At 34.6% G+C, this 22608-nt stretch overlaps 2 protein-coding genes across 4 annotated transcripts in view; one reads left to right on the top strand and one right to left on the bottom strand.

Moving 5' to 3' along the window:
- The window catches only part of LOC128176306 (G-protein coupled receptor GRL101-like), a 42517-nt gene extending 26010 nt beyond the window's left edge, over positions 1-16507 (bottom strand). Inside the window, exons 1-5 of one of the 3 annotated variants that reach the window (XM_052842558.1) lie at positions 16264-16507; positions 14692-14819; positions 5289-5447; positions 1141-1248; positions 765-881 (exon numbers count right to left, since the gene is read on the bottom strand). In XM_052842558.1, the coding sequence (XP_052698518.1) occupies positions 765-881; positions 1141-1248; positions 5289-5447; positions 14692-14785 (478 nt within the window). In that variant the 5' untranslated portion in view covers positions 14786-14819; positions 16264-16507. The remainder of the gene's footprint in view (positions 1-764; positions 882-1140; positions 1249-5288; positions 5448-14691; positions 14820-16263) is intronic. The other 2 variants (XM_052842559.1, XM_052842557.1) reach the window with 2 other exon arrangements.
- A 204-nt stretch (positions 16508-16711) lies between these two features.
- LOC128176307 (uncharacterized) overlaps positions 16712-22608 on the top strand; it is a 47295-nt gene continuing 41398 nt past the window's right edge. The window contains exon 1 of the mRNA XM_052842560.1: positions 16712-16730. The gene's annotated coding sequence lies outside the window, so the exon portion shown is untranslated. The remainder of the gene's footprint in view (positions 16731-22608) is intronic.

The raw sequence follows: 22608 nt of genomic DNA, 5'->3' as shown, positions 1-22608 counted from the left end.
AGACCTTGTTGTCTACATACCCCGTACTCGTACATATTCATGGCAGATCTGCAATACAGTATGCGTGCAGCAAAGCATTTGTAAAATTGGTAGCATCTTAACACTCTAGAAAGATGAATGAACAGGACTCCTTGGAAAGGACTGCGATTCAATGACTTACGAGAAGCAATTATCCATTACCAGCGACATCGCGGTCTAATTAAACTAATGCTATACATGATAGCTCGAACCATAATAAATGACAGCAAGTGTTGAAGATGAGGGCTCTCCTCTTACAGTTGTACATAATAACGCGCAAAGCAGAGAACAAACATCCGGTGGTATATCAAATTATTATGTCTGAGAAATAAACTATCAATTGTAAACGCCAGTGATGCAAGAGGCCCACAGACCTCGAATAAGTGAATCTGGAGAAACTGGTTCAAAGAAATCGTTTGTAAGCCGAACACAAAAAAAAATGTTTATGAGAATTCAAGGACTTGCGTTATAACCAACATAATTGATAACATTTGGGATTTGGTGTAAAAAACTTATCTTAAGTAATTATAAATAATAAAAAACCAAATCTATTTACCTATTATTCTATCATAAAATTAGGAAAGAATAAAAGAAATACCAATGCCTGGGGAGAGAGAGAGGGGCGGAGAGTGAGAGAGAGACAGAGACAGAGAGACAAAGAGGGAAACCCAAATAGACAGTGACTTAAAAAGACAAAGAATAAGGCAGTGGGAGTTGTCTCCCGTTTTCAAACTGTTATAACTCACCACAATTGACTTCGTCGCTGTTGTCTCCACAGTTGTCCTCGATGTCACAGAAGTTGTCACGTGGTACACAGTAGTGATTCTTACATTTCCCGTGAGTAGGAGGACAGGCGTAGGTAACTGAATGAACAGACAAATATCACACAATTGATCAATTAAAAAAGCATTTATATTATGTTGAATAATAATAATAAAAAATTAAAGATAAAATAATGAAATGGTGATAAGTTGTAAGCAAATAAACTATCAATGATAAATTACGAAACAAACACTGATAAGATGCTGAATTTATTCGTTGAAAAATGAGTAAGAACTGATTAAATGAGGTGATAGGGGATGATATGAGGTGATGACTGAATGATATGACTCGGTGACTTACTACAGTCCTTCTCGTCCAGACCGTCACTGCAGTCCTCGGTCCTGTCACAGCGTCGGATCAGGTCGATACAGGTCGTACTGTTACACTGGAACTCCGTGCTTAGACAGCCTGTAACGTACAACATCATACATTGTAGCTTATAGCAGGTCTTTACAATGTAATAACCTATAGCAGGTCTTTACAATGTAATAACCTATATCAGGTCTTTACAATGTAATAGCCTTTATCAGGTCTATAGAATGTAATAAGCTGTATCAGGTCTTTACAATGAAATGGCCTTTATCAGGTCTATAGAATGTAATAATCTATACCAGGTTTATACAATGTAATAACCTTTACCAGGTCTTTACAATGTAATAACCTATAACAGGTCTATACAATGTAATAACATATATCAGGTCTTTGCAATGTAATAACTTATATAAGGTCTATACAATGTAATAACCTATACCAGGTATATACAATGTGATAACCTATATCAGGTCTTTACAATGTAATAACCATTACCAGGTCTTTGCAATATAATAACCTATACCAGGTCTATACAATGTAATAACATATATCAAGTCTTTACAATGAAATAGCCTTAATCAGGTTCTTACAATGTAATAACATATATCAGGTCTATACAATGTAATAACCTATACCAGGTCTAGTAATAACATATATCAGGTCTACACAATGTAATAACATATATCAGGTCTATACAATGTAATAACATATATCAGGTCTTTAATATGTAATAACATATAGCAGGTCTTTACTATAGCATTGAATCATGATTTTTTGAAGTATACACTCTCATAACTGCAGCGGTGTGTGCATACAAATTGAGTAACGCGCGTTAGCGCGTTATGAAAAGTTGTATGCACACAACGCTGCAGTTATGAGAGTGTATACTTCAAAAAATCATGATTTAATGCTTATATTTACATTTTTTTTAACTTCTAGCTTGTCTGCAAATGTGATTTATACCTTAAAATTCCTATCTTATCCTAAGGGTAAGTTAATATTAATGGAAGAGCCACAGTAACAGCCACAAGCGTGAACTTTGATTTTCGCTTGTGACGTTGCAGTTTACAGCGTTCAACGTTTGTGACGTCATACTAAAACTCGTCAATTTGACCTTTGACTACTTGTTGCATTTAGAAGCATTTGAAGATCACAGAATTTAATGGAAAAACACAGTAAAATGTAAATATAATGTAATAACCTATACCAGGTCTATACAATGTAATAACATATATCAGGTCTTTACAATGTAATAACTTAAATAAGGTCTATACAATGTAATAACATATATCAGGTCTTTACAATGTAATAACTTATATATGGTCTATTCAATGTTATATCCTCTATCAGGTCTTTACAATGTAATAACCTATATAAGGTCTTCACATTGTAATAACTTATATAAGGTCTATACAATGTTATATCCTATATAAGGTATATCCAGGTTGTGTTGTTACACTAATACTCCGTGATCAGACATCCAGTCATTACAACATTTCAGTCTGTAGCAGTTAAATCTTTTAACATCAATTTGAAAAATAATTCTTCGACAAAGATGCTTTACCAAAATGAAAATAATGATTATCTTAACCGACATTACTTAATGCCCCAGTCACACATGCCGGATTAGCTACGGAAGCGATCCGGAATCATTCGTGGCGATATGTATTGATCCGTGGCTTTTCCGTCTGTTATCGTATCCAAACGTAGCAATACTTGTATAGCTGCGACAATTTTTGAACATGTTCAAAATTCCACTACGGATGAAACCACCGTAGTACTTCCTTAGAAAAACTTACTAACTAACTAAACTAAACTTTTAGAACGTAGAAGTCCGTTTTAACTCCGTATAAATCCATAGTAATTCGTATGTATCAATTTGTATCCATTCCGTGGTGCATCCGTACTAACTCCGTATCATAAGATTTTCCGGTGTCAACAGTGGAAAATATTCCGTAGTAGAACCTAGGAGTTGAACTGTGAATGTGTGACTTTGGCATTAACGATTATTTGATTTTCCGGTGTCAACCGTGGAAAATATTCCGTAGTAGAACCGTGGAGTTGATCCGTGAATGTGTGACTGGGGCATAAAATATTAACAAACGACGCAACACTAACGAACCAAGACAAACATAAGGCGTAAACAAACGGACGATATACGAACATTCACAGGGAAAACTTAGACCGTTCAGTTAAAACTGAAAGGTACCTTTCAGTAACATTTCAGTCACTGAATGGCAGGTACCTTTCAGTGGCCATTCAGTCACCTTTCAGTTACTTTTAAGTCATATTTCAGTGACCATTAAGTTACCATTCCGTCATTGTTTTATTTTATGGCGACAATTTAGAGCTGATATAACGATATATATTGTTGCAAATCTAAATTTATTGTTAAATGTTATATGTGTTTTATGTGCAATATAAATCAGAAGATCTATATATGCCTAAAATGATAGGGGAAAATAAGAAGACGCAATAAGAAATATTGATAAGTGTTTATGATCAGATTAAAATCAAAATCAATAGGCACTTTATGTTTCGAGAAAGATAGCATTAAATCACAGAGGAAAGGTACACACAGCTAAATAGTGATCATATTCTATTTTAAGAGATGACTGCCGATAATTCTCTTTGATAATGGTCGCTATCTCTCGAATCATCAACACATAATATGATAGGAAATTACCGAGCCATGTGCTACTTCGCCTCATTACTCTCAAATCACCCTTGGTTGATTTATAGTAAACAGAAAATTTGTTATGAATACAGCACGTTTTCCAATTCATTTCTGCGTCAGATATACTGATGTCTCTGTATGATATAGATCGTGGCTTGATTTGTGAGCAACAGGAAGGGAAGAGGTTTCATGTATTACTTTATATACGTAAAGAATCTGCGCGTGTTGGCACGTGGTTGTTTGTTGTCCAGAGTTGTTTCGGTTCATGATAAAAACATCGCTAACGGCCAGTGGATGGGGCATATTTAAGCCATCACCCTTTACCCTGACTGATGGTGCGTATGCTCACTGCATGCCTGAGTGACAGGGTGTTGACGGGGGGAGGTTCTGAGGGGGATACCTATCACGCCATCTGTCCACATATATCTCACCTCCTCTATTTATAAAGCTATTTATCTGTCCGTCCAATGAACCAATCAGAGAATGACAGAGAGCGTCGAACTTCTCTGTCATCATATGTTCAAAGACCTACATGTATTTACAGCAAAATCTTATGAAAGTAGCGGGTTATTTTTTTAGTCAAGTTGGATGTATCATCAGCTTAAAAATAAAGGAAGCAAAATTAATTTGCCGCCAAAAAATAACAGCGATGATATTTAAATCTCTTTTTTTTAATTAATCCTTAACCCAATAAATTTTCTTATTAATTTGTGAAATATTCATTGTCAGCTCGAAGGTGAAAGAAAGTAAATTTGATTTGAAATTAAATAGTGACAAAAAAAATACGCAAAAACGTTGAAAAATATTCAAATAACTGTTCTTTTTTCCATTTTTCAGATGTTGTTTTGACTACAAATATCATCTTTCATTAATTTGCTGCATGAAATATACAGGAGCTGATTCGATAAAATGCGAGTGAAAACACCAAAACAATATATAAATCAATTTCTTCCTAGAGTCGGGGTTTACTGGAGGAACCCTGATCGTTCCCTGTCCATCTGGTGTACTCTAAGATTGCTGCACAGATGATGTGACCAAAACAAGCACTGTTGGATTATGTAAGACCATAGACGTAACATTGCGAATCGACAACATTAAAACTCCTACTGGACTCAAAATAAACCAAATGGTGCCATAAAATCCTATTACGATTGGTAATAAGCATTAAATCATTGAATCAAAACAATTTGCCGCCGTTCAATAAAATATACCTAGTACTGTCTATCTTCACAAAAATGTTTCAATTTACAAATATAATTAAAAATCTATTTCTGTACTATTATTATGACTAAAATCAAAAAGCTTAATTGACACCCCCCCCCCAAAAAAAAAATTAATATCTTGAAATATATTCTTGTTAAGAACCAGTTTGATGAATATATAGAGAATATATAATAATTTGGACCACTAACTTTCAATTTTAAACTTTTATTTTACACCGAACAATTTAAACCCTTACCACAGGTAGCTATATCCTCGTCAAGGCCGTTCGTGCAATCGTTGACCCCGTTACACTTGAGTTGGTTAGGAATGCAGTCTTTCTGGTCACACATGAAAACATCCGGTCCTGTGCAGTCATTCAGAGTGGGTGGGGTTTTTTGTTGCACCAGCAGTGGGTCTGAAACAAGAACAAAAAACACCTCGAATATAGAAAATGGATTTTACCCAGAAAGCACGAAAATTCTGCACAAAAATCTTAATCCTGATGAAAAAATATCATTTTCATTCCGATCTGTAGCTTAGACCCATAATAAGAATGAGAATATATCAAACATAAAAACACAAAATAAATAAATACACAAATAAACATGAGGAGTTTCTTCATTCGTTAGGTAAAAATGTCACCTTGAACCACAGGCGCCTGACATTATATTTCTTTTTATAATAAGATAATTCCTTGTACTATAATGAATACTAGTATCATAGTAAAGGGAATTACCATAAAAAGAAATATTTTTTTTAAGTCAGGCCCATATGCCTTGAATGTGTCATATCAAATATATAAAGCGTTTGAGATAAATTAAGATTGTAATAGACTAAGATTTTAACATCAGTTCTATGTAAAAATCACATATTTATCTGGAGGTAAAAAACCTCACCAAAGTCAATCAACTTAAACGTACGAAGAAAAGAAGTGATTATGCGTGGCTACGAATTTTGATTCGTACATCGATCTTAATGAATAAAGAACTGCCATTATCATTTACAGATTTAAAAAAAAAATGCAACTAATTTACGTTCAGCAGAGAGAGATAATTGGAAATAATTGCATATGAATTTTTCAAAGAGTATTTTATTTCTTATTCTAGAACATTTTAAAATATTGAAAAATGAGATGCAATGCATTCATCTAACAGTGAGACTTAATTTTGTGTTCTGGGATATAAATTAAAGGCACCAATCACTTTTATTGTTATTATAACAATACAACAGTGTATCTATCTTCTGGAAACCACCCGTCAGTTCAGTGACCATCTGAAAGGATTTGTCACCAACATTCCCTGAGTTTTCTCTACCACGGTCACTCAGGTTCAGAGTACATGTATAATGACTCCTCCCTTACCCTCAAAGATCTACAGTGAATCAATGACTCATCCCTTACCCTCAAATATTTAACCTCTATAGTTAATCAATGACTCCTCCCTTACCCTCAAACCTCTATAGTTAATCAATGACACCTCCCTTACCCTCAAGCCTCTAATGTGAAGTAATGACTCCTCTTTCTGTAATCTCATTAATGATATAACGTATCTTTATTTCACACTAGATCCCTTATATCCAAGATTTCAATTTCTTGCGATCAGCGGAATTCCGCAGTGTTGCAGGCGAAAGTTACCGCAATTAGTTTTGGCTTCCGTATAACACTCATATACCACAAATACCAGGCCGCCACACCATGGGCTTCAGTTACCCCCATATTCACTATAGTAGAGGTTACATAAATTTATTGTGAAAACTTGCCTAGCACGCGGAGATACAGGCAGTGTTCAATAGTCTATTTATATGTACATGCATGTACGAAAGTCTTGTTAGTCTATCTTTAAATTTTCAAAATGTATAAAATATTGCAATAAAGTATAATTATATATTGGTTATTTGAACGTGTTTCTAGTATTAAATATTGAAGGTTCAAATGCCCGTTTATAAAAATATCAATATTCATTACAAAATAATAACGTTTTATATATAAGACTAGTAATGATTTTAGAGCATATTCAAAATCAATAAGGTACTACAATGTCTTTTTATCCAAATATTGCAACATGTATATACAAATGGATTCTTTACCGACAACATTATGCACAAATGTATATATAAAGATTTTTTTACTTATATAATAAAATCTATAAGGTCATCTTCATACTGAGTGAGAGAATGTAATGTACAATACCAAAACACGTGATTGATATCATAGATCAAAAAATTGTTAATACAAAAGTACTCTAGAAGCGTTTATAGTGATGACAAAGACCAACCAAAGCTTAAAAAATATTTAATTAATCCTGTCAGCAACTACGTCGTTGTGTAATAGACACATTGCAGCAAATGAAAATGAAAGTAGCTATAAATCAACAAGGGTGGAGGACAGACGCAGAAAGTTCCAGATCGGTGCTGTGTGTGTCATCGGAAATCTTAATGGTCATGTTTCCCAATTCAAAGTCCGGGAATTTGATGTCCTGATCAAAAATCAGTGACCTGGAAATTTGTGGTGGTCGATTACAAAGACTCTCCAATGCCATTGTGTTCCGGGAGAGAGAGACTATCCAAGTGCATTGAAGCAACCTTATGAAGCAAACTGCTGACGATCCGCCAGACTCTAGTGATTCATAGTAACCTAACATTTATAGTGTATGTCTTGAGATATAAGTTATGGGGTAATAATAAAAATAAAATGAAATATCACCTTTATGTTTGCTTTGCCATTCTATCTTCATTACGAAGCGTGCCCTACAATTTGACTTGTTTACCTACAACGAAGCGGAAGAGTGTTCGATGCTACAGGTTTTACACGAATCAATCAGAAATTTCCAGATAGAAACATCAACATGTTCTTTAAGCGGTTAAATAAAACATGGAAAGAGATGAAATATTTGGCGAACCGACGTCCGAGAACTAGTGTAGAACAATGGCGGGAACTCCATGTATCTAAAATCCCGTAATTGCTTACAAGAGCTTCATCAAAGACACACTATGTGTATAGAGGAACCTCGATCGAGGCAAAACAGCCTGCAGAAAGGTGATTCTGAAGCACATCACTCAGACACTAGCACTGCTGATCGTATCATGTGGAGGACACACAGTTCCGGGTTCTGTACAATAATGCACCAAAGACGTTTTCTCTTATTCACACAGATATTGTATTTGATAGGGTTATCTATTGACAGAGCTTCATTGTATGTTACAATTCAGTGTTTATACGCGAGCGTTACTTTTTGAATTTTTGTGCTGTAAAAACATTCGAAAATAGAATCAATTTAATAGTGTTGATTGCAAATGATTGTAAACTAAAATACTCGAAAACAACTTTTTGTTATGATTTTTATACAACGTATACCGGTATATCAAACAGCCAACTAATGTAAAATACAAGTCCAATTTTGTTCGATGACTCTTTGTTTACCCAAAAATAACTTTTGACAAATACCTATTTGATCAATGTGGCGATTTGCTCGCGTATCTCGCAAATAACACAAAAATCTTCTATCTAATATACAAAATTTAGGGACACCTGTCACTGCCATTTAATGTTCATACATATATTTGAACACGGAAGGATGGTTTATAAAGCTTATTAAAGCTGTGTTACCTTAAGCTTGTTTCCATTTTATTTCATTCTTTGCTTTTTTTAAGCTTTGCAGCTTATCAAAGTATATAATTACATCTTATTAGTAACAGAGTTCAGTTCAAGAGTAGATGTTCCACATTACATAATAACACATATTACATTACATATATTAAATAGGTAAAAAATATTAAAAGAACAACTGCAAAAGTTAAGGTGGAATAACACATCGTCATAAAATGACTGATCTCTGATCGAAACCATATTTTGTTTTATTAAAAGGATTTTATCGACGGCAACATATAACTTACTTCATAGCCGAGTGGATAAAGTGTCGGGCTTGTGATCCGTACATATTGAGTTCGAATCCCGCGGGGCTTTTGTTGTTACTTACTGCATTGATTTTTTAAAGATATTCTATTTTTATCCCCAATTTGCAATTATTTTGCTTATTTGACATATGTATAGTTTATTTATCATTATATCTTTCATAATCAAATAATTAACAGTTAATTTGAGAGACTTTTTTCAGGTGTGTTATTCCACCTTAATTAGGGATATTGGTTTTTAATTTCATTCTAAAACGAATATATTTGCCGAGGTTATACTTTAGAATTCTCATCATTAAACCATTGCAGCAGTTTGAACATCGATGGTTTCTCATACAAATACTTTTAATATATCTTAACGGTACCAATATATACTGGGCACACTAAGATAAAATGGGATTCATCTTCAAAATAGGCTTTACATGAAAAACAGTTCTTTTGGGCTCTGTGTGTATTATTATTCCGTTCAGTTTCAATGGCTGGACAATGTGAAGGCAATCTAAATTTCAATGTACACTGTTCTATGTACCCAAAATATCTTGTTAGCCAGGTCTGCGATTCTTTGACTAATAACTTTTAGAGTAACTTTTAAAAAGCGACAATAATGTTTCATTAGCCTCTCAACTTTTATAAATTAAGTATTATATTGAAAGACAACTCCCATATAAGTAAATTTATAACTATACATCATTGCCGATAAACCATTTTTCATTACACTTATTCTCTTTTATGTCAGTTAAATTTAAAAAAAAATGCTACTATATCCAGGTGTTTTACAAAGTAATAGTATCAAAGTGTCAGGCTGAGTTATATCCAAAGAAGAAGAAAATATGTTTTGTTTTAAAAACTCTGAATGGCGGATTAGGGGATAGCCATGCACGAAGTAGTGGTGTCCAATTTTACCATTAAACCAAAGTCGTTGATGCGGATCGGAAGAACGTCACCTAGGGTCGAGGGTCCATAAAACAATATACAATCTTTCTAGATTTAATTAACTATACAACGTAATTACTTTACAGTAAAGCACCTCAGTCTAATTAATCATACCTTAAATTTATCAGAATATGCTTTGACTGTAGGTGGAAAATATCTCAAAAAAGATTTCGACCATCGAACTTCATAATAAACTCATCGACTGGATAAACATGTCTGTGAGTATTTTATTTAAAAAAAATGTCCACACCAAAGCTGTCTTTCTGTTTAGAGAGACGCCAAATGATTGTTACTGTCAGATTATTTTATATGTTTTAGTGTTTATTTGATGAGATTCTTAATGTTTTCTCCTAATGGTTTCTGATAGAGGCGAACGTTCCAGCAGCATATACATCGCCTTGTGAAAAACTTCGCAGTAAATCTTTCCCTCAAGTCGAAACACTTTTAGCTTGTAAATATTTATGGTACGATTTGTTCGTTAAATCTGCTATTAGGAATCACATGTGACAGACAAGCTTATTTTTGAGGGGAGGATATTAGAATACATACACCGTAAATTGTCACTGAAGCGGTTCCGGGCACCTGCGTTCCCAGACAAATTCACCCCCGGAGAGAGGGCAATAAAACGTGATATAATAGGTGCTGTGATAGGCTTTCTGTGATTAACAGAGATTCCTCACGCCAACCAACCGTCATGTTATCTGAGTAAAAATGCCCCGGCATGTGTTATCTAATAGAGAACAATGCTGTGAAAATGTAAGAAAGACCCAACTATCTCCGACCCGGGAGGGACGTAACACTCACCGGTTGTTCTGATCATCTTGAATATAAACATAACTGTTATAAACACTGACATTACGCCAGCTACAATCGGTGTGGGGTAAACATGGAGGAGTTTTTTGTTTGAGATTTAAAATAGACCACAGCACGGAATTAGAATAAGAATTCACCAACTATGCTTCTTCACACATGGACAAGAACCTGTAGTAGCGAAGAATGTACAGTCTTCCAAGTCTTGCGTGTTTATTTGACATTCGATTTTTATAAATGAATGATTTCTTATTGAAATCTTCTCTTCGTTATTATATTATTTGTTTCAAAATTGATATCAGGATTAGAGATTTATATGTGACATATATCATTAAGAACTTCCAAAATAAAGTCTCATTGAACAAGGCATGAGGGGCTCTGTAATACCTTAACAAGACTAAGCTATCAGCCAATCGATTGAATGTAAAGTATCGTGTCGGGCGTGTCTTATACCAATTGACGTTCGATACAAAGTTTAGAACATTCCATTCGAACGACAAATTTTACCACTTCAATGCGCTTCATTGTAAGTATAATTTTATAAATTTCTTCTCTCCCCAATTTGTTACCTAACAGCGTAGCGCAATGGATTAGAGCTTTAAATACGAATCTTTAAGTCATTTGTTCGAATCCAACTCGGGCTTTCATAAACTTTACCTTTCCAAAAATTTTAAAACATTTTGTAAAGTTTGAAAATTCTAAACTTATGAGATTTTAAAACATTTTGTAAAATTTGAAAATTTTAAACCGATGAGAGTATTTTGATGAAAATGTACTTTAATCCACATTAATCCTGACATGTGTCTCATACCACCTTAATTAAATCAGTGACATAGAATATGATTTATACAACAATGTATCGATTTTACTTCAAAACAGATTTAGAAACAAAAAAGTTTGGAATTGTTATCAGGCAGAAATCCCGTTTTTATGTTTACTGAAAGACAACCATTGGCAGAACCGTCATTTTGAGCAATCATCACCTCAGAGATTCCTTTATAATTATATAAATCATACGGTTTATTGAAAAGAGAGAAACCCATAACAACTCCACTGCTCTTACTTCTGGACACAGACGTGTAACTTGAGACTGTTTTCGCCTCAATCAGACTTCTGGCATTTCACTTTTACAATCTTATATAATAATGACCCTCTCCCGACGTGGCCATTCCCAGAATTCACCGTAAGACGCCGCTTCCTGGCCCGTCAAAAACTTACGTGATACATCCTGATGACAAATAATTAAGACCACTCTACGCCCTTTTGTACGCGAGATCCAAGGCAGCTTCTAATGGCAACCGAAAACTGAAAATACTAAGCGGAGTTAATGGAAGTCGAGTGTTGATTGGATCATAAATAGACGTGAATTGTTTATCTCTCCATTTTGGGTCCTGATGTCAACTGCGAGGAAGTGTCTTCAGAAAGAGGGCATTGGATGAAAAACAATCAACGGTACAAGTCAATGGGCCTCGTGCAAGTACAAATGGTCGCGTGTTAGGTCCCGTCCCTCAATAATGGACAAAATCAAATCAAAATAAATCTCAGACATTAACAACAAAACGGTCTTCGTGGAGACGTATTTAAGATATAGTAAATTACTGACGCTTAGGATACAAGCTTTCGTAAATTTACTTGAATCTGCTTACTTTGATGTTTGATTAGTACTCATCATAAACAAGGCATTGACCGAGGCAGTACTATTATTTACAAGGTACTAGTACGGTGATCAAATGAATGACACTATTTCTTGATTAGTTAATTTGTTAACTTTTACATAAATTTTTAATTTTTTACTTAATCATATCGCAGATATCTCGATAGATAATTCACAAATAACTTATATGGTTAGCCATTTTACCAGAAGTGAGTTTATTGATACTATTTGCTAAGAGTTTCCATCCATCTCGACACGGGCACACTAACACACAAACATTCACATACACACAGTAAGCCTTGCTTGCATGTATACCTCCTCCAGCAATGAGTTGCGCGGGGGGATAGTTATCTGTGATCAATGGTGGCTATAGAGAGCTGGATCTCCAGTACTTGGTTAGTGGTAGGGGCGTACAGCTTCTTCAGATGCGCTTGATACATCATGCTTGATTTAGATGAAATATTCAGGCCCAGTGTAATAAAAACAAACCAAACCTAGGACTCAGACCTGCATGGCTGGCGTAATCATTGCTGATCAATAATTTGGAATCAAACCTAAACTCGGTGTAAACTTGTTTGCATTGCAAAAACAAATTGAGAAAACAACAAAAGAAAACCAAAAAAATTAGAATTCCGCGATTCAAACGTTTTCCATCAAATCGCGAGAACAATAATTAGCGAATGCCGAATTTTTATCACAGTTTCTTGTAATTAATATATATCCGAAAAATTTAAGCGAGATTATAAAATTCGCGAGACGTGCTTCTCGCGATTATTCCCGGATGTTAATTCCTCGCATTTAATTAGGAATCTACAGTAACTTATTTTCTTCCGTTCATCTCATTCACTCCCTTCGATCCCTATTTGTATGACATTTCATGTCCACACCCTTCAAATATGACCGATGCACGTCATTTAAACGTCATAAAAAGGTGCAAAGATTAAAAATAGTCAAAGCCAGTGAAGTTGTAATCCTTGATTAAACTGATTGTGGAATGTTAAATGGCACCGTTCTATTTACTAGGCCTATGAAGATAATGCTCCCCAAATAACGGAAGGGGACAATTTTATGATTTCCTCCGTTGGTTGTTGTGGCCCTGGGTGATTATATTGATTCAGAACTATTACTCCCAAACCTGAAGAAAAGCATGCAGATGAAGCTAATTAGTTGTTCCACACTACTGTTTGATCTCCACAGAAATGATTTTTTTCTCCAAGATTCGGTTTCGGGATGTCAATATGTCGCTGAAATAACCGATCGTTCGGTGAACAAAATGATCTTTTTTGATAAGCATTGATTGGGTATTATAGGATGTCCAAGTGAAACTGATGCAAACTCTTACCGATGCCATAGTTTTGAAGTTGTTTCAGCAAGGAATCTCGCTATGAACAACGGTATAGCCTAACCTTAGTTTAAACAATATTTATTCATTATAGATTCAAATACATTTACATGATGATAATTACAATTGTAAGATCGGGAAACAAGCCATGGGGCTTATATTAAACCCTAACCTTGCTTATCAGGCAGTGCTTTTTTTGTTCTAATGCACACATAATGACACTTTAACATATCCTGTGCATTAATGACCCCTTTCTAGTGATATCTTACAGAGAAGTTCTTCCTTTTCGCTGATCGAGGTTTTTGAAGTATGGGTATCAATGCTGTTTATCGCACAAATAGAGCGGCACTTTAAGTAGATGCTGAAGAAAAAAACAAACAAAATCGAAGAACCGCCAATGGTTTAAAACATCTCTATGTGATTTTAATAGCTTCAATTTGGCGCTAACTTCTTCAAGTTGTGTATCATCAAATTCAATCTCCATTGATACAAAAATACACAAGTTTTATTTATATGCATAACCTTTTACACATCAGGTCGCGCTCTTTCCAAGATGTTTTTGTTTTGTTTAAAACTCCTCTTTGGTATCAACTAACTTTAACGAGGCAGTTGAACATCGATTCCTTTTGATTGGAATGTTAAGTCTATCGACACTCAGAGCTCAGAAATATTTGCAATATCTAAAGTCATTTACCAAGCTAAAGTGCACACTTTTGTGTAATGCTCACTATATGCACTTTGGCTGCAAATCTATCTTTGGATAATCAGATTAACTTTAACGGTTATTTCTGAGATAAATACAAGGTCATGTTGATGAAATATTTCAGCATATAAAAAGTCGAATTTTTTTATAACCAATAATTTTAATTGAGCCATAATGAAGCACAGAGAGGATCGTGCGAGTATTCAAAACAGTCAATACATCAAAGAGGGCAGCATGGTGGTCACCTTAAAGGCACACGCTGTACAACAATACTGGTAGATGTAGACAAATGTAGATACATGACTTACCTACTGCCACACTTCCGGTCAAAATCACACAGACAAAGAATAACTGGACAGTCCTCATATTGGTCCAGTCAGGACTCTTAGCAGCATACGCCATTACATTGTGTAAAAGGATTTCTCTTTCTCGTTACCTTAAAAAGAAGTAATAATGTGCTTTTGACAAACTTGATGTATAAAAAATATCGGATATCTAGTTGAAAGGTTCAGGTGTTTGAAGTCGCAAATGCAACCTTTGTGGCATGCAAAGACAAAGAAATTATGCCTATCCTCATCAACATGTGGGCGTCTGTGATAACCGAGGAGTTCCGAAGGTATTGCAGACAATGGTCTACAGTGGTAATCTATGACAAGAAACAATGCGCAACGAATGACGAAGAAATTCAAACCGCAACACCTATTAACTTCAAAATTTACTCAGATGCTGATCTGAATTTTTGTTGGCATTACATAATCCCTGCTAACACGTTCGACTTCTGGTAGTGCCAGGAGCGATTGCTGATACATCTAAACTCTTTGTACATCTCTTGAACGACCTCACATCAGTAAATGTGATGTTAATTAGTGTTCAATAGCAATCCGGAATTACCTGCCGTCTAATTCATTAGGACAGGTACACGGGGAGAGCAGTGGCCACTGATGAACAGTCAGCTTGTTAACCGAGTGGACCAACATGAATAAGACGGAAATTATACGTAGAAGTATCCCGTATGTACATTTATAAGACAAATTATCGAATGCGAACGTCACCGGCATTTTGATTTTCAAATTAATTTTGCTTCTTCGTGTCATTTCCGTCATGTCAAAGTTAGGTGGTTATCCTTAAAAACAATTTAGATTTTACATTATAGTTATCATTAATTTTCGTTTACATTTGTTGAAAAATCTAAATTTTTTGTAAAGGACATTTCCTGATCTAAATGACTCTAAATAACGAAGAGAAATTAAATGACCTGACATCCTTAATAAACATATGCTTAAATTGGTTGATACGATTTGCTACCGGGAATTAGAATATAAAACATCGTAATTTCTGAATTACAAATGAATTGTCACATCTGTGATTGGCTTAAAAATCAATAACGACCTTTTTCTCGGCAAATTTTGAAATGTCACTGAATATTGTTTTACCACAGAAATTGCCAATTAATAAGAAAAGTAAACAATTCCTAAAAATAAAGTTCATTTTTCCCCTCCATTTGTACATAGATTTCATTGCCTCAGATTGTGAAAAAAAAGATCGGGCTTTATATAAATAAGTAACAATTCCATCTACTCACGATCAAACTCTGCAATGGCCTGCATTTCTTTACCGTATCAAATATGTTTTCATTGAGCCATAGATGCCTGCTCTCTACACTTACTCAACAAGTATTCTTTTTATTTTAGTTTCAAATATTTCATTTTTGGCCGTATAACAGACTATAATTTCGCTCTGATATTTATTACGAGAAATTAAGGGGAAAATTAATGAAGCAACAATAAAAGCTAGTTGTTAATTCAGCCTCCTTATCAAGATTACGGAATGAAATAATTTTTAAGATGATAATAAAACATGATATGCACGGCAACACTTACCAAGATGCTTACTTCCAAAATACAAACGTTAAAATTGTATTACGGGATAAGTCAATTCACATCCTCATTTCAAAAGATAAATATTGAATATGTTAAGTTTAGTGAGCACACTTCAGATGAAAGTGTAGCTTTTGCTAAGCTGCTTGGTGTTGGTGGTTAAGACCGTGCGTCGATGGCAGAGCTCTGATATCGATGACGCGCAGAGGTACGGACCCAGTGCGATGATTGACAATTTTTTTCTCCCATTGAACAGTAGCTAAGAAGAGTTTTGTCGATACGCATCACTGACTTTATCACGAATCCTGCGCGGCTGTAAGCGGGATGGAAGGTGGGAGGAGAGAGAGAAGAGAGAGAGAGAAAAGAGGAGCTCTCGACTGATACCTCAGCTCACCCAGCCATCAACTATCAATTCATCAGCCCGTCTCATCAAGTAGCTTATTACTTCTGATCACAATAACATGATGGGGGTAAGTGATTGCATTGCTGCGAATTAATGGAGTGAGTAGTGGATTAGTATAAACAAGACGACTATCACGGACCGATAGGCCACGGGGTCGAAAAGGTCAGGGGGCGGCGACCCCCGGGTATCGCAGGACTAACTCAGTACAATGAAACGTTTATGCTACAGTAGCACCCAAAAACACAAAGACAATACAGTGATATCTGAACCGAAACAGTACAATGTACTATTTAGTGGTTTGTACTTTAATCAATTTTTTTTATAATTACCTAACATCATGGCCGATTTTTTTTTTTTAAAATAGGCCAGTGAATTTGTTTTTGTACCTTTTATATTCTCAGATAAATCAGATTACCTTAACTAAAACGCTTCCATAAAAAAAATCCATAATGTTTTTTGCATTTGAGTCTGCCTTTTAATAATGAAGAAAAATAAAATAAAAACATACATGGAATTGCTTTACAAAAGCATTTACCAGAATTTTATCCCAACTCCATTTGATTAAATCACGGCTAGAGTGCGAGAACTGCAGTGCGGAATTTGGCGGTCTTTTTTGTGGAGCTGGGTCTGTATCTGATGGTTTGACAAATTCTGATTTATTAGCATTTATATGACGTTTGATTCAGTAAGCAGAACGTACAAAATGGCGATTTCTTGGTGCAAATCACAGAGGCCAACGTGAAATTTGATTTTATGTTTGCATGGGAACTTGTTAACCGCCTATATCGACGAAATGAAAAGTATATTCTTACAAATAGTTTTAGTTTTATAGAACGCACAAACGAATGATAAGGTCCCTCAGAATTCTAGAATCATTGTTCTTAATAAGCCGTATGGTGTAGATATTCATGGAAAGTAAATATCGAATGAAAAGCTACTGTTTCCGACAAATTTAAGACAGCCTTTATACCGATCACAACAGCGAAGTCCGTATTGTATGCGGCATAATACCTTATGATTATGCATATATGTAGTAAGCAAATTGAAAATGGAGGAAGGGGGGGGGGGGTTGTAACCGCAGTGCACTGCAAAAAAAGATGGGATAATTAGATGGCACAATTGCTATATGATACATTTTCATTAAAATGATAACAATAAAATACAATTGTAATTTTGCAACAAAAAAAAAATTTAAAAAATAGTCATTATATCTATATTAGTCGGTAAATCGAAGAAAATGAAAATTAATTGCCTCAAATTTTGGTTGAATCGAACCCCTAACCAAATAAGGCCAGTCATATAAGGTTTTTGTAACCACTGAACCGTTAATCCCAACAAAGAAGTCAATATAATTGGGAAATGTTACTTTGGTCGCGATATTACGGACCACTATTTTTTTCTAGAATGTTCAGTTGTTGGAACACACATGCATAGTGGGCCATCAAAGATAAGGTTTTTTTTATTGAAATTGTTCCGTTTTCTATTAGACCTTCACCAGACTATGACAAAATTATGGAGCAAAGACTCGCTCTATAAAATAAAAGGCAGTGAAGTTCTAAAAAAATAATTCTATTTGAAGATTGGTGTACGCATGCACTGCTTCAAATCAAAATATTCCAAGTATTGAGCCTATTTAAGGGTTACATTTCAATGTTATGGTAAACATAAATCGTTTGGAATGATATTTAAAAGAATTATCAAACTTGTTGATATTTTTATACTTCAGTTTCTTATCTGTCCTTAGCTGAAGGTCTGTAGCATTCTAGGTCGTCCATCCAAATTCCTTCAGACCGGGAGTTACAGACCTCTGCAGCCAGTCTGTCCAAATATAGGCATTTTACCCGCCTTATTCTCCCATCTTTAAAAGCAGTTTTCGAATGCTACTGCCCATGTTATTATTTTTTCGGATCAAAACACTCAACAATGAACTTTTTAGAATTTAAATAATTAATTGATTCATTTAGTTTTTAATATGTCTATCTTTGGAAAAAGAAAAGAAGCCGGAGGAGGTGCTATGCCCTTATATATGTATAGTATGCACTTTTCAATTGTGCAGTTTCATAAACATCCATTTATGAATTACTTATTCTATGATAATCCCAGAGGATACAAATGCCACCTCTGCTTTTATATCTAGTGTGTATTACCTGTTAGGTGATAAATTTACTGTTAAATATTAAAAAACCTTGGGAAAATAATAATTCGTTGCTTAGTACTATTTTGCTTTAGGATAATCTAGAAATTTTATAACAGTTTTATTTCCTGTCGAGGATGAATGTTTTTCCCATATGAATTTCTTGTAGAGAAGTAGTTTTCCAATAAGAAAAAAATTACTATCTTTTTAAATTAAAGGTTACTACAAATCTTAATTCTATCCACAGGCACCTGATGTTACATGTATAAATCTTTTCTTATAATAAAGATAAATATCATACACCCAATAATACATCATATTATTTTTAGGTACATGTATATTGAATTTATTTTTATCATGAGAAAAAATTTCAACGTCAGGTGCCTTTGTTCAAAGAATTGAGGCAACCCACTTTGAAAAATTATCGAAGTTTAAATTCATACAGGACTTTGATTCCAATAGGTAATTCTTTTTAAAAGAGTGCTAGTAAGGTATGCGCCATGTTGTTTGGCAAATATCACGGCAAATAGTCGCTAATAAGGCTATCTTAAGAACAGTTTGATTTGATTTGACGTCAATGTGGAAAGTTATGTTTCAATATATTTATTTGACTTTATTAGAATTATGATATGAACATTAACATATGTTTTATAAAATTCAGCTTAATGTGTATCAAATATGTATTTTGATATCATAGAGAGCTTCAGCTATGTACGTGAAATAGCGAACCCTGATAGTTAGCCTTACTCTGGACCACTGGTTTATTACTTTGACCCGCATGCCACGATATTGGTCAGCGCCTATGTCTCCCACATTAGTTACAATATTGACAGGAGGTCTGTCTTTGCCGGACACTTCTCTGATGGAGTGTCCTTCAATGGCTTCTCCGATGTCCAGGTAGGAAACAGGTCACCTGTTGTTATTCCGAGAACACGTTCTGGCGACAATTCCAACCGTTGCTACATTGTTTTCAATCAGCACTCGTCCACTTCAGTTTACACGTTGTCAGCTTACTTCTAATCCTCTGTTACGGACGACAACACTGATCCGTCTTTACAAGAGAGATTTTGATGAGTTTAGATTACCTGTGATGAGTCAAAATCAATGTAGTATAGGCTGTTTGGTGGCTGGTCCTTTGACGCATTTAGTTTATCAATTATGGGATACAACTTGAAAATTCCACCTTTGGTAGAAAATAAGTCATATATTTGAAATAAACTTTTTGAAAATTCAATATAACCTTTTCCATAATTATGATTTGTATTACTATCATTTTAATGATATAATACTTTTTTTCATATGGATTGTTATTCGCGGAAGCAAACTCAACATAAGTCAGTTTTGTCGTCATTTCCCTATTGCATATTTATGAAAATATTGTATAAAATGTTAAAAAAAATTCTGGTACTATAAAATGTTGAGTGACAACTTATGGATGAAATGATTTTCTTTTAGACTCCATATGTTAAACAGGCAAAGATGTTTGTGAATGTCAAAATGCTTTTTTTTTTGGTGATTTATGTAAGCTTTGGTGATTTATGTAAGCTTGCAGGTTGAGAGCACTACAGAAATAATGGATCAAAACTGATGATTTTGATCTGGTGTTGTTAATAGCTGTATGGCTACAGTCGGATTTCGTAAGAAAAAAGACAATAGTTGTAGATGTATATACCGTATCTTTTATTTATATAAACTGAAACTTTTGAAATATCTTCATCGACATGTAAATTCTTTTTTACAAGGCAAAACTAACAAAATATAACATATCTCTAACGTAGATTCAAAACGGGGGTAAATTTCAATTCGAAACACCTCGCCCAATTTTTCAACGTTATCATCCGTGTACTTTCATGTCATTTTCAATGCAGAGTTCCCGTATCTTGATTTTATTTTTGCCCGCGTTCTTTAATTAAGCTAGAGGGGTGTTTCAAAGGAGGTATTCTGGATATGTAACAATTTAAGGAAAATGTGCAGTATGATTATCTTGGGACAGAGTATAGATGACGCTTCAGTAAGTCAAGGAATGTTTTAAATGTGTCTCTGCGTCAACCGATCCTTCTTGACACACGTTTTCTCTTACATCAGTTCGGAGACTGAAATTCTCTTATCGAGCTTTCTGTACCATACAACAACTGTCAAACTCATTTTCCATACTTCGTTAATCTCCCTTCCGATTGGTCACCGGATTGGCAAAGCGAGATTTACAATCAGTGTAATTTTGCGCGCAAAATAGTTTCTATCAGAATACCCAGGCGACGGAGCTCGAACCCTCTATAGAATTACTTTGAGCATATATTGTTTAAATTTGTTTAGATTCCGGGTATAATTCTCCTGATGCAGAGATATAGTACTGATAGTGTGTTTGCTCAGTGCGCGTGAGGTGGCTATCCGAGTAACAAAGTCCCAAAACCCGCAGATTCATCCGCCGATACGGTCACGCTGATATGTCAGACTGGAATTCTGCTAACGCGATAAAAAGAAGGACTATGGTAGATTTTTTGTTTCCGAACTTTCCTATTTGCTGTCGTTAGGCGATAAGAAGAACTCCGTTAAGTTTGACCCGATTAAGGTGAACATGATTGGTTGATTTGGCGCGATAATCGATCTTGATGTTGAGTTGTTGCAGAAGATTTACTTGTGTTTTAATGCCGAAATATAGAGACCAAAATGATGAGATACATGTATAAGAGGTGACCAACGTAATGATGGCCGAAATCGTGACATTCTGTGTTTCTTGTAAACGCTATCTCTTGTTTGTCTCTTTGTTTTCAATGCAGTGAAAGTTGATAGTCTATGTTTTACAGCAAGACTCAAAACGATCTACTTCAGTTTTACTGTTGGTGAAGTGAAAAAAACCCAATAAAATATATTTCAAAAAAAATAACTTTTTCATTTTGTTCACTAGAACTTCTGATTTATTTTTGAAAAAATTAATTACGATTAGGGCACAATATTCTGTTTCTATGCATATGAAATTTTTTCACTTCGGCCCCACCGTTAAGCACATGAATAGCACTATCAGAGTTTTAATGAGAAAGCGCAATCGTATCCACCATAAAGCTGTAAAAACCCAAAATCCTCTACACTGGGAAAGATATAGATACTTGCGTAATAAAGTTATAGATGAAATACGTGCTTCTCGACAGAAATATAATAAAAAAATTTCAGACCAAATTAATAAGTCAATTCCTCCTGGTAAATGGTGGCGAATAGTTAAATCACTTTGTAAATTAAACAACAAACACAAACCATCACCTCCATTGAAAGTCAATGGTCAGACATTATTTCATCCCATAGACAAAGCTAATGCATTTAACAATTTCTTTACAAATATTTCTACCATATCTGTGTCCCATAACTTAGCACACAATGTACCAGACCCACCTTTACATCACATGAACACTCACTATATTACTGACAATGAAGTATTGGATCAATTACAAGCTATCAATATATCTAAGCCATCAGGTCCTGACTCCATAACACCAAGAATTTTAAAACAGGTTGCACATGTTATTTGCAAACCTTTGGCTAAACTATTCAATATGTCACTAAGTAATGGTGTACTTCCCCACATATGGAAAATCGCAATGGTTACTCCTGTTTTTAAAAATAAGGGTACTCCTGATGATGTAAATAACTATAGACCCATATCAGTTACATCTGTTATATGTAAGTTATTAGAAAAAATTATAGTCAAGCATCTCAATAACTTCATTCTTGAAAATAACATTTTGTACAAATATCAATCAGGTTTCCAAAGTGGAGACTCAACCACTAATCAGCTGGTTGAAATCTACAACACCATTGT

This window comes from Crassostrea angulata, chromosome 3 (assembly GCF_025612915.1).
Source record: "Crassostrea angulata isolate pt1a10 chromosome 3, ASM2561291v2, whole genome shotgun sequence".
Lineage (NCBI taxonomy): Eukaryota > Metazoa > Mollusca > Bivalvia > Ostreida > Ostreidae > Magallana > Magallana angulata.
The sequence above is the reverse complement of the archived record's forward strand: the minus strand, read 5'-3'. Positions and strand labels throughout refer to the sequence as shown.